The 13,766-nt window shown below is 43.3% G+C and overlaps 1 protein-coding gene across 3 annotated transcripts in view; it reads left to right on the forward strand.

Annotated features, from left to right (window-relative positions):
* Positions 1 to 13,766, forward strand: part of LOC147893519 (sterol 3-beta-glucosyltransferase UGT80A2-like) — a 115,182-nt gene that overhangs the window by 45,911 nt on the left and 55,505 nt on the right. For all 3 annotated transcript variants that reach the window (XM_087385468.1, XM_087385469.1, XM_087385471.1), the window contains exons 6-10: positions 5,884 to 5,947; positions 6,215 to 6,272; positions 6,364 to 6,541; positions 6,777 to 6,907; positions 7,427 to 7,529. In XM_087385468.1, coding sequence (XP_087241594.1) covers positions 5,884 to 5,947; positions 6,215 to 6,272; positions 6,364 to 6,541; positions 6,777 to 6,907; positions 7,427 to 7,529 — 534 coding nt within the window. The remainder of the gene's footprint in view (positions 1 to 5,883; positions 5,948 to 6,214; positions 6,273 to 6,363; positions 6,542 to 6,776; positions 6,908 to 7,426; positions 7,530 to 13,766) is intronic.

The following is a 13,766-nucleotide window of genomic DNA, read 5'->3' on the forward strand; positions in this document are numbered from 1 at the left end:
AAATCCCTAACAAGAAATGGGAAAGCATTTCCATGGATTTTATTGTATGAACTAAATGTGGACATGATGCTCGTGTATGCTTCTTCATTTGCATATGGAAAACGCTGGAACTGTTATGGGATCGTATCAATGCCTGCGTATGCTTCTTCATCTAAAACTTGCCAAGAGGGCGGTAATAGATAACTAACCAGCCAATGCTTTCACATTAATTCAGCAAATATCCCAAACACAAATCAGGAGCTAGAGTGCTCTTCCTCAAGAACAAGGACACCAAACCTTGGTGCCCCTTTTGGTATTTCTTTATTAATTGGAGAAACTAGCAAAAAAGATTCACAGTGAATTCAATCTCACTTGCATTCAATGCATTTCCCACTCTTAGTAGGCATCAGTATCCCCTTGTTGGGCTTTGCTCTCATACCCCAAAGGCATTAGGTATCGATCTCTGTTTCAAACACTTGCATAAAGCTTGGAGTTGTTGCTAGCAGCCCATAGAGGGTCACACAACTTCTAGGTGTCCACTAATTCACTGAAATACCCAATCAATGGGTGAGAGCATAAATGGTTTGCCCACAACCTCGGGAGCAAGAACCTCAACTGCAAGCATCAATTATGAACCACCCTGCCAACTAAGTCTCTCCCAAACAGCCCACAATCAAATGAAAAGGAACTCAATCGCTGCCACATTACTAGCTATCTGTACAATCCATGGTCAGCTACCGTACACTACTCGTGTAGGCTGTACAATTTGCTCATGTATTTCCGTACAGCATGTGTGCGAGCAGCCCTTACACAGCCTGGCGAAATCCCGCACACAGCCCATATTGAAACATAAAACCACAATCTCAATCTCTCTTACAAATCACAAGTGATAATAAACCTCCCAGCCTATATCTGTGTTAGCAAGCTCACGAGAGGAATTCACATGTTAAAAAAACTTGCATGCTAATTCACAAAGCCCACGGATCTAGTTTGCTACATGTCATCATTCTAGGGTACCTCTTAAATGCATCGTTTTTCTTTTAGTTTCAAAAGAGAGTTTGTTTGAGTATACTTGTGCTTTCTAAATTAGAAATGTATTTTTGCCTCTTTGTAGAAACGAGACATAAGTGTAAAGGGCCTTTTAGCTTTTTATGTTTTAAAAAAGAGAGAGAGAGAGAGAGAGAGAGAGAGAGAGAGAGAGAGAGAGAGAGTTTCTAGTTTTTTGGAAGTTTTTGTTTCTTGACTTGCTTGTTTATTTTTGCTTAAGTCACCTGCTTGGTTTCTTCTTTATTTCTTGTTTTCATTCTCTTTTGTTTATTTGACGTATTTTAAGCACTGGGTTTGCCCAAGAGACTCCGCGGGTCTTTAGAAACCCAGTATAGCTGCTTATGCTTGGGCACTGATGACGACATAAGTGTTGCTTTGCTTGCTAAGTATGTCTTCCTTTTGTTTTTCATAAAAGTTTTTGTTTACTTGGTTTTTCTTCTCTTTCATTTTCTCTTTTATTTTCTTTGTAGATTTTTGATCTTTAGAACAACAAAAATTCTAAATTTGTATGATTGGACTTATTCTAGTCTTACAAAGGTATATATACCTCTTAAATGCATCGTTTATCCCTCTCTTGGGATCACATTTAATCATTTGCCCCTAGGCACATTTACACATTTAATGCATTTAAGACCCATAGCCTTAAACCCATCTAGTCCGTCCCATGTCACCCTCATCAAGGACCTTGACGTTGATTTCTTTGACCATTTGCATGAAAGGCTAATATGACAATTGGTCTTCTAAAGGAAAATGTCCACTGACCCCTCCAAAGTCGTGTTATCTCAGCTTGGGCATAACACATATGTAGAGTCGTACTGACAGTCCGTACAGCCAGCTTCCCGTGCTAATTCACCTGTTTGATAGTTCCAAACTGCTCCATATAGTCGATCCACTCTTTTCGTACTTGTTGTACCAGTCCGTACACAACTCTAGCAATGTGTGCACAAGGTAGCTGTCTGTACGTGAAAATCCGTACACGTATAAATTTGTTTCGTCGTGAACCGCCAATCGTCAACCCACAGCCTTAGAGCACCTCCCTGCGCTAGCCAGTGGGCTAGCAAAGCCCCACTGGCAAAATGCTTTCACAGCCCCAATGCTTGTAAAATGCTAAGAGTTGCATTTTTCCTGGCAGTGGATTGCTAGTCCAGTGGCTTGGAATTTCCAAATTCCAGCCCACCATTCCATTGATGGATTGGCTGAACCTGCTCACCTAGGCATTTATCTTTGCAACTGCCTAAGCTACAGCCTCAAGGTGCCTCCATCGAAGCTGGAAACGATTGGTTCAGTGGAATAGGAAAAACACCAACGAAAAGCTAGCAGTTCTACACAGGGGGACACAGTGCAACCTAGGGAGCAGCCTCCCCAGCGCCAGCCTCGACGCGGGGAGGTGGTGGTCTTAGGTGAAATCTCTTGGGTTCTTTCATTTCATAGGCAACCTTGCTAATTCCATCCAAGCATAGGAAATGCCATGTGGTGTCCCCTTTTTATTTGCCCCATTGCTCCCTCTAATGGGGCAATGGTTAGGACTCAATCAATGGCCAACTTCATTTCGAAGGGGTACTTTGCCTCCTCTTTGGACCAATTCCGAAATTCACTCCCAAGGCACAAATCCCTAGGAGGAACTTTGGATACCCACATCCTTTGGTCTTGCCCACTCAGTTTTTCATGGGTCCTGCCCATATGCAAGTTCCAACTCACGCCCTCATGATATCATATTCATCAAGTGCGCACCTCTAGTGATCAATCATGTGAAACACATTATGTTGGCCAAAGAAACCCTCGCACAGTTATGGGATCGTGTCAATGCCCTGTTTACGCTCCTTCATTTTCATTAACTCCACACCTCAAGTGATGAATCATGGGAAACATGTGACACTAGCCAAAGGGATTTGAGGACATTAGGCCTCTCTGTACAATCAAGTATCACCCATGAAACACATCTCCTTGGAATTACAAATGCGTATGCTTATCCTGCAATGTCCTTATCTTGCGGGAGCACATCAACGATTTGCAATCTCTTATGTAGGAGAGTCTTTAAGCCTAGAAGGAGATATCATGAGAGGACTTTGCTTTCTCATATTTCTTTCAATACTCAACTTTCTATTCCTCCTTGATTACCAGTAGGAGATTCAACACCCTCAATATGGAAGGAACTTGTGTCGATGGTCTTGGACTAAGAGGAGCGGTTTTTGATCCCTCCATTGATGGAGGTTTCTGAGGCCTTGACCGCCCTGCACAACAACAACAACAATGATAAGTGGAAGTATTCCCCGTAAAGTCTTTCGAGAAGAAGTCTGATTCTGGGTCATCCTAAACATAGTTACCAGCCGAAACGGAAACGGAAGAAACGGAGTTTCTGGCCCCCACCAAAATGGAAACGGAAGAAACGGCAATATGATACAATTTATGTATAAATTTTTTTTTAATACATAATATAATTATCAATAGAGTGCAAATCATACATAATACAAATATTTGTACTTGAAGCTTCAAGCATCAATGCATCATTCATGCCTCTATGATTCTAAATTCTTGACGATGCTTCAATAATCTGAAATCAACATGTATCATGACTAACAAGTTTAGCATAACAAGAATCTGAAATTTAGAAGTTTGAAGTACTTTAAACTTAGCACACAAGTTGAAACTTGAAACTTGAAACTTGAAAGCATCCAATGTCCAGACTCCATAGATGATCATGATTCATGATCCACAAATTTCATGATCATGACTCATGAGTCATGCAAGACTCAAAATAAAAGCACCCATGGATGATATAAAAAAAAGCAGCTGCCACCTGGCACCAAGGTCCAAAGTATACTTAGTAGTAAGTAATGTACTGTATCTACTATCATAAAAAAAGAAATAACATAGTCTGGGAATCAAGATGCAGCATGTTGCAGAGAAGGATGAAGAGGATGAAGAGGATGGAGAGAGAAGGATGGAGGTCCGAGGAAAACGGGATGGAGAGTCCAAGAGCAAAGGATGGAGGGATGGAGAGAGCTTAGAGAAGGTGGAGAGAGCAGCAAGGATGCACAGAAGGAGTGCAATGGGCGGGAGGCGGCGAAAAAAGGAGCCAGGCGGCGAAATTGCGATTTTGGGGGTCTAGGGCAAAAACAGGTTTTACGAAACGGCGTTTCTTCAAGAAACGTCGTTTTCGTTTCGCCGTTTCCGTTTCTTGCCACGAAACGGCCGTTTCGTGCAACTATGATCCTAAAGGATTTTGGAGCTTTATGAATTGGTGAAGTTTCAATAGAGGAGCTTGTCTGATTTGTCGGTTTGCCGCATGAGCCAGAAGTAGCCTTGGATTATAGAGAAAGACCTCTTAAACATCGAGTGGTCCTTGAATTGCTTTATCAAATGGAAGGACATATTGAGTGATGACAACCCCTGGGAGAGTGCCGCATTTATGCAGCAGCCATTTCTTGATTCCTAGCCTAAAAATTCCTAGTATAGGTTGTTTTATGGTGGAAGAAATGTTATGATCCCAAGGTCATAGCATGAGTTGGCATTAGTGATGGAGTTAGATGCAAGCATTTGATCCTTTAAAAAGGGTTAAGCTAGCATAGCCAGTGTTCGGGTGCTCTTAAGGTAAGGACACTGTTGGGTAAGTCTTTAGATATGAGATGCAGTCTCATTTATAAGGATCCCTCGAGATGGACTCCTTGGGATACTGGGACCTTGACTCTTGAGCAAGCCTATGCCTAGTCTAGTCGAACACCTTGACGGGTGGACTCTCGGGGTGCAACGTTGTGGTCATGGGCGCGGTGCAGTGCTTGGTTGACCTAAGGCCCGAGGGTGATCAATGGCTTGGTGGTGAGCTTGACAACTCCCCCTATCTGGTCTTCCTAACCTTTGGTTATTTTGTAGGTTTTGGCATCATAGTAGAACCTAGATTACACCCAGGCTTGGTCCTCGTTGCCCCTCGCTTTGGGTGCATGTTTCAAGGATCACACATAATCATCAACTCAGTCTGTCTGCAACTGCTGGGACACAATGGCACCTAGTACGGGTACTTTCAACACCCTTTCTAACCAAATTTTACCCTTGCTTATGCAAGGTAGGAGACATACACTAAGGTTTTCCTAAAAGCACTCTTAAATGCACCATATGATCTATATATTTACTCGACATGAGAGAGACAAACACAAGCTGTACATATTCATGAAAGAGCTAGTAGTGATGGTCGTTGATAGAACAAAGGATAGAGCAATAGTAGGTTTCCAGCCCAAGATGAATAGGGGCCGACTTCAGTGGGGGCTTGGACAGGAGCAAGCTACTTGTACTCGTAAGGGTGCAATTGGCATGTAGATGCCTGAACTAGGATTGGCTTTATGTTGCCGATTTCTGTGAAAATGCATTGAGCTTGTCCAAAAGTAAAGGAAGTCAAGAAAGGCAGAGGTGACGTCTCGATCATCATGAAAATGAAGGTAACCAAATTCTTGTCTCACATGCAGTCTTAAATTGTTGCACGGTCAATGTAAATTCTGAAGGTAGTTATATGCTTGGAAGTATAGTTGAAAGGGAAGTAGTTCATATGCTCTATGCAAGATAAATGTTAGTTGTTCTAGTCCTTAAGTGTAATATGCCCTTTATAATAAGTCTAGTAGATAGGAGAGTTTAATAAACTTTGTATGTAGATGCATAATTGCTTATGAATTGCAAAGGCATGGTCGTTCTAAAGTGTTGTCCAAGTTGACGGGTTTCTTCAAGGGTGGAGGAGATAATTTTAAAATTTAAGGTTAATATCGTGCTATTACGATACATTACACTTGTTAACATATATATGCAATTTCACTCTACTTAAAGGTGGATCAGGAATCAATCCAGTAATTTTTTATCCTTGTGCATGTGCAGGGCATGTTCATGTGGCAGAATACTTGGGGGTTCCCCTGCATATTTTTTTCACAATGCCTTGGACGTAAGACAAGTGACTTTAAACAGTACCAAGAGTTTAAGGCTTGAATTCTAGGAAATGAGAAGGATTTTTTAGCCATCAAATAGATTCTCTCTCATGGTGTCTTTGTTAATTCTTATTTTATGACTTGTATCTTGAAGTTATTTTTGCACCTTTCTATGCTCTGAGTTTCTTATTACATTATCTTTTCCATCGTATTGCTTTCAATTTATTTAAGTAACAGTCAGTTGAGGCCATGATTCTTATTTCCCCTTGTCTACACTCTTGCAGACCAACAAATGAGTTTCCGCATCCATTGGCACGTGTCAAGCAGCAGGCTGGGTATTGGGTGGGTCTTGGGTTACATTGGAGGTTTTTAAATGTTTCAAAAGAATTTGTATGAAGCTTTTCAGTAGCTTAGCCTTATAATTTTTTTGCAGATATCATATCTTGTAGTTGACTCACTGATGTGGTGGGGGATGAGAGGCCTTATCAATGAATTCAGGACCAAAAAACTGAAGCTTAACCCCATGACATACTTCAGCACGAATCAGGGTTCGATTGCACACTTGCCAACTGGTTACATGTGGAGTCCACATCTCGTTCCAAAGCCTAAAGGTAATGGATGGTTTCTCCTTTTCACTTTTAACATTCTTTCTGGTTTACAGGGGAATGTCTGTGAAGGTACATTATCATGAAGCATCCTTTGTTTTATGTATTGAACCCAGATGAAGGGTGCTAAGAGTTCTTAATTGAATTTGTAGCATATTTCGTTTCCCTAGTAATTGTGATTGCAAGGTGTTTTTTCTGGCAAGTTTGATCTTTAATATCCGTATTTCTGCTCTTTTTGCAGACTGGGGGCCTAGAGTTGATGTTGTCGGGTTTTGCTTTCTAAGTTTGGCTCCTGATTATAATCCACCAGATGCTCTTGTGAGGTGGCTTCAAGCTGGTGAAAAACCCATTTATGTGGGCTTTGGCAGCCTTGTAATCTTCCAACTTTCAAAGCACATTTCAACAAGTTGGCCAAGTAGTTCTGGCTTAAATTAAGTACCAGGAACAATTGGATGGAATGGTTAACCGCTTTTTTGGTCCCTATGGTTCTCCCTAGGCATCAGATGAAATTATGGTCTCCAGCTAATTTTGTCTGTAACCAATTTGGAATTTATTTAAGCCTTAGCCTCTAATGATAATGTCTTCATCTAGCTTTCTACTTGCTTCTCTGGAGTATTTTGTTTGTTCTTTGATTTTGCTGGAAAATGATCTACAGCTCTGTACATTAACCTTGCTGGTTCAGAAATTTGCCACGGGCAGTGTAACCTATTAGAATGAGCACAGATTCTGGAATGTTGTGGTCCAGTTGTTGTCATGGGGTGGTTGGGAAGTTTGGGAAGATTTATTTCATATTGAAATTTTAACAAACAGAAAGAGCAGTCTTTTGCATCATCTCATTATTTTTCTGCTGTGTTGTGTTATGTTCGGTGTGTCACAATGAGAAAATGGTAGCCTGTTGAGGACCCGGGAAGAATGACAGAAATTATAATTGAGGCGTTACAAGCAACTAATCAAAGGGGGATCATCGACAAAGGCTGGGGTGGGCTTGGAAATTGTAAGTTGTGGACACCAGCCCGTCCAGGCGCTTTCTGATTTCTGTCATGGTTCTCTGTGCTTTTAGAGGTGTTAACCTTATTTTTAAGATCTCTATCAAATGCCTTTGGTGAAAAGAAATAAACAATCCTGAGAATGTAGTCCAATATTTTTTGTTGCAATAGTTTCAGTACACGAGACACGGCCCAGATACCAATTCCCCACTGCGTCTTTCTCTTTCTGTCATATTGTCTAGGGCTCTCTGATTTCATGGAAATTTGTGGCTTAGATTCACACCTCTTCCGGTGCCTTTGAAGTACCAACTCATGGGAAGACAGATAAACCCACTCTATGTTTGGGTTCTCCTCCAAAGCTGTTTCCTTCTAGAGACGTGAATTGAAGCAAGAGGAGAGGAGCTTTTTTGCACACTGTCTAGAAACTCTTAATGTAATCGGGTGGAACCTGCACTTTAGATGTTTCTAGGCCTGATGCACTATGTGGGGCTTGATGCAGCTCATTGTTGGTCAAGGGATGCATTATGTTGGCTAGCATAGTTTGACGATGTTTTTTTTACAGAAGCAGCTTGTTGCCATAGGGTGTTCAACATAGGGTGCGTTTCAAGGTCTTTGTTTTGAGGCTGCAAGCAAAGTTATTTAAATTCAGGTTTTCATATCAGCAAATATTTTTAATGGTTATCTTGGTATTTGTGGGGTTCTTAGAGGAGTTTATATATGCCATCGTTCTCAGAACCTCACCTGTCTTGTTGACAAAGGCTTTGCTTCAAAAGAATCCTTAGAATGAATGACACTACAATATGTGGTTTGATTCATAGACAATTTAACTACATCATCTGCGTAAATGAGTAGTATGGGGGACCCCGCAACCTGGACTCCCTCTCTACTGTGTACTGTCATCGAATCTTGCTGTTCATCAATGAACTGTCCGAAGAGAGTTGGTGAGAGGGGACAGCCATGCTTGACCCTATGTCGCTCCTTATGATAACATGTTTCCTGGAGCATAACCATTTACTAGTGGCTGCACTAGTAGTCAGATTGTGCCTCTGCACATCTGCTGATTTTTTACTCGATAATGGTGCCATACAGTTTGACCATTAGGCTGCTTACCATGATGATTCTGTATTTTTTTGCCACCTTCCTGTCCCCTTCTTTATGGATCGGTACAATCATTTTGAGCTGCCATTCTTAGGGAAATCCCCCTCTAAAGCTTTATTCATGAGTGTGGTGAGCATGGTGAGCCTTCTCTTTGTCTTGCCTCCTCCCCGTGTCCACTATTCCTAGTATGTTTGGGGCCTTCCCATTTGCTAACTTCTTCAGACCTCTCCTGAGATTGACTTCTGTGGCATTGTCATTTGTCACCTTTATAGAGACTTCATGGTTGTCATGTTCTTCCCCATCTCTTTTGTAGAGATCCTTGACAAATGGTATCATATCTTCCGAGGTGCTTTCCCCACCTGATATTTGTTTCCATGTAGCTTCTGAAAAATTTTTATTGGGTTCTTTTTTAGCTTCTTGAAATTCGAGCTATTTGTTCCTGAGAAATCTTCTTTTTTGGCTCCTTACCACCCGTTTGTATGCTCTAGCTTTGCACTCTTTCCCAGCTGCGTCTGTTGTCTATTTGCTATCCTACATCCCTGGTCGTATCAGTTGTTGCAAGGCATGCCTATACTGCTCCCCTTGCTTTTTGTGAAGCATTTATGGGCTGTGTGTATTGCTGTAATGCTTTTATTAATTGCTTGGGATATATAAGGCATCTTGATGTTGGCATCTGTGCGGGCAGGTGATACCCGTGGACAACCTGGTGTGGCCTGACAACTAGATGCAGAAATTATGGTGCTAGGAGTGGGGTAGGTGCTCGTATGTCTAGCCTCCTACTAATCGAGCATGTTTGAAACTCAAGGTCATGAACAGGGTGCCTCCCAAATGTCAGCAATCTCTTGTTGGTGGGAGTTATGACCAATGGTGGACCTCATGAGTCTAGATTTGAGTTGGTTGACTTGATGTATGAAAAATGCAGCACTTCTTTGAGCGGAATAATCAATAACTGCTCATATGCTCGTATCTATGAGTGCAAAGACAATGGTATCTTGCGTGGATCTCATTTGGAAAGAAACATTTGTGTGGAGGGGTCTCATGTGAACTCGGCCAAGACAATGTCATGTGGAGTCATGGTTGTTAAGACACTCGTGTCTTATGATAAGACACTTAAGACACTTAAGACACGTGTCTTACCTTAAGACACCTTAAGACACTCTTGTGTGTGTGTGTTTTTTTTTTTTTTGGTGGGTGGGGAGTAACAACACACATTGAGTTTGACTTAACCATGCTATCATTGATGGTGACTTTGGATCTAGCGGTGGCAGTGACCTCATAGATTCAGATTAGGATGAATCTTTAGAGATTTGAGTCTTGAGAGTCAAAAGCTTCCTTTCAATTATATGTATCGAGATGCAGTTTTCATTCATGTCACATGTGACAAGATTCAATTATTAGTTTAAACCTTTAAGTACTCAAAACTTGCGAGCTCTTCAGCCGTGAGTCTTAACTTTAACTTTTAAGACTTGAGTGACAAGTCTTGACTCTTAACTACATTGTACAAGTGCATTGTTTCTTCTTGCATTATTTAAGTGTAGCTTATTGTACTTCTAGAATCTAGCAGCTAGCTATGCTAGCAAGGTGTACATTTGTATACTTATACATATATTAAATAAATATTTATTATTATAACCACAATGACGTGTCTTACGTGTCTTATCTTTAAGACACTCGTGTCCGGAACGTGTCTAACGTGTCGTGTCTTAACGTGTCTTACAACCATGTGTGGAGTGCCTCACTTGACCTGTAATTCTCAAACTGAGCCCAGTCATCCTCTCTACAAATGTATTAAGGCCCCTCCGTATAGGACTAGAGAGTCGAAAAGGACTTTGTGTTCATGTGCTCGAAGTGTGACTAGAAGCACTGCCTCTCTTGCCTTGACAATGAGGAATGACCTCTAGTCAAGCATGCATGTGTTGCTAGTTTCATGTTAAACTTGGGACTTCTGAAATCGCATCTGAAGTATACATAGGATCAGACTATCCTGGTTCCTTTTTGGAAGTGAAAGTATCATGCTAAGGTTGGGCCTAATTGGTTTTTGAAGATTGTTTGGTTTTACCCAAGTTGACCTCATGTCTCATTCTCACAATAAGTTGGTAGAGCTGCCAAATGCCTTTGTAGTCTCTTGGCTGTATTAGAGATGAACACCACGTCATCAATGTAGAGGAATATAGGCATGAGAATCCGTGCCAGGGTCGATCAACAACCACTTGGTGTGTTCACAAAAGAAACCAGCTCATCAATACAGAGACTGAAGATGGTAGGAGACAATGGGTGTCCTTGTTTTGCAGCAGAGATGTTGCTCACCTCATGGCATATACAATTGTCCATTTAAGCAAGGGTTTCCTGACTTCTCTCATGGACTATGGGGACCAGCAATGTGTTCTCTCCCTCCTTCCTTCACCCTCTCCCTTCAGGTGTACCCCCGTTTTTTTGGGGGTCTCTTGGGCATTAGGAAAGCGGACGGAGTTTTTTTTGTGTGTTTGAGTCGGCCTTCCCCACCTCGATTGACGAATGGGCTCCCATTCAGTCAATCCGTTACCGCACACATCGGCCGCGAGAACCCTCACATTTTCAAAAGACGAGCTGCAGCAGTTGCAAAAAGACTTGGAGCATGAGTGTTCCACGACTCTCTTCGCACACATCTTTGGTTCACACCCCTCCAGATCACAGGCTAGAGATTGGATGCTTGCAGTGCTTCCCCAGGAGCTCGTCCCCACCTTAAGGATGTTCGTTTGTTGGGACGAGGTTTCTTTCAGGTGTGCCTAGATTCCCCGGATGTCACGAGAGACTTGCTACAGGCTGGGTTTCTATTCCTAGGCTATAGGGGGATCTTTTTGTTTCCCTTTCAGCTGGGCTGCTTTGACCCAGTTGAAGAGGATAAGCAGAGAGTTTCTGTTTTCATCAGGTTTCCTGGTCTCCCTTCAGTTTATCATCGGCTTCTTTCAATTATTGGCGAGAGGTTTGGTGTGGTAGCAGAGATCCCTCCTCTTCCTGGTGAGCCCTCTTCAGCTGCTGAGGCAGTCAAGATGGATGGGGTACCCAGGGTTAGGGTCATTGTCCAAGACCCTAATATTTCAGATGACCACATCATGCTACACCGACGCGATGGGTCATTCTTCCACCAGAGATTTGAGGTTGCAGGTCGGCAAGACCAGTGCAGGATTTGTAGATCCTCGGGGCACTTCGCCAGAGATTGCCCAAAGAAGAAAAAGAGGCCCAGAATGCAACCAGCTCGTACTAGCTTACGACAGAGAGTAGGAGCAGGACCTACCACTCCACAGGCACCGCCTCAGACACGGGCTCCTCCTCCTCCTAGGGATACTCGAGTCCCTCGTGGACCTCGCACCACCTCCGGCCCATGGTGGGTTAGGTCCTCTACTTCAGATCATACTTCCACCGCTTCGGAGGCTACCTCCTTGGAGCCTCGGGAGGCTAATGCCTTGGAGCCTAGTGTTCAGGAGCCTTCTTCCACTCCACCCCAAGATCAGTCTGTACCTCCCTCAGCAGCCCAAGTTGTTGGCACCTCGTCCGCAGCACTTCTTGATCAGGACCTAGTACAGGTGCCTCCTTTCGTGGATAGAGAGAAGGGGGTCTTATATTCTCTCCCTGCTTTGGTAGGAATCCTTCAGACCCCCTCCTCAGGTCTGGCTCAGCGGAACTCCTTTTTCGCTCTTGAGGACCTCTCTGACCTCCCAGATGAGGATTTTGTATCTTCCACTTTTGGAGAGCTAGTTGTCGGCATCCCTATTGAGAGATCTTTCTCTCTCTCACCTGTGGACTTTTTCCCCCTTGGACCTCGTGTGTATGGTAGGAGGTCAGCTCCGATGGAGGGTTCTTTTTCCGCCACCAGGTCGGGTAAGGTATTCCAACCCGCTTCCTCCTATCGATGAGGATAGCCAATTGGAACATACAGGGATTGGGCGGTATCCCTCATCGCCGTCGCAGACAGTTGATCAGGAATCAGCTCCATCCAGGTGTGTCAGGTGGTTCCTTAGACATTCTTTTTCTTTAGGAACACAAATTGGATGCTAGAGATTGCTCCAAGTCAGGTAAGTTGCTTTTAGGCCGGACTTTTTGGCTTCCTGCCTTGGGAACCAGAGGAGGTACATGCATATCAGTTTCAGATTCTATTCTCCCTCTGGTCATTGGACACGGTACCATCACCCCCTCCAAGGCCCAGTGGATTTTAGTTTTGATTGACGGACGTAAGGTTGGTTTCCTCAACCTCTATGCTCCGAACAACACAGGGGACCGTATTCTTTTTTGGAAAGAGTTGCTCTCGTGGGCTGACATTGCAGATTCGTGGATTATTGGAGGTGACTTCAACATGGTTGAGAGGCACCATCTGATAAGCAAGGGGGCAGAGAAGGTGGTATTCATTCCCTCGAGAGAGCAGCTTGGGATGCCTTCTTGTTCAAGTTCAGTGGTAGAGATGTTTGGTCAGATGATGCATTTCATATTCAATCTCAGTAACTTTTGTTTTCGTGGTCAAACCGTAGGGTGCAGATGCCTATCCATGCTCAGATTGACAGATTCTATGTGGATGACTGGGCTCTTGATAGAGGGGGGACTGTTTGCATTGCACTTGGTGTTTCCACCTCCGACCATTTTTCGGTAGTTTTGTCTTAGAGCCCCATCTGAGAGGACGGTTTCACAGTATCAAGATCCCCGATGCCTTATACACAGATGAGACTCTCACAGAGGCAATCTTGGAGATGTGGGTTTCTCACTTGCAGGGGGGGTGGCTGATCCTTCACATGTGGCCACAACACTTGCCAGTATTAGCGACTTTTATCACTTTGTCGCTAGTGCTTGGCGAGGTGAGGTACTCAGGTGGGAGATTGATATCCGCCGGCAGTTGGCAGCCTTGGAGAGGGAGGAGCAGAGGCGACTATCAGATGCTTGGATACAGGAGCGCCTTGTTGCAACAAGGGCTCACTTGTAGACATTGCTTGATCAGAGAGTAGAGTATGCCTTTTATGCACGGGAGTCCTTTTGGATATAGATGGGAGGGAGAGTCAATAAACACTTTTTCTCTACACTTGGTCCCAGACATAGTAGAGAGAGTGTCAGGCAGCTTATTGACTCTGACGGCATTTTGCAGTCTCATTTGGGTACCGCCATGCACTTAGAGATAGATTTTT

The sequence above is a fragment of the Dipteris shenzhenensis genome, chromosome 15 (assembly GCF_047967505.1).
Source record: "Dipteris shenzhenensis isolate YYH24624 ecotype China chromosome 15, Dip_SZ_1.0, whole genome shotgun sequence".
NCBI lineage: Eukaryota > Viridiplantae > Streptophyta > Polypodiopsida > Gleicheniales > Dipteridaceae > Dipteris > Dipteris shenzhenensis.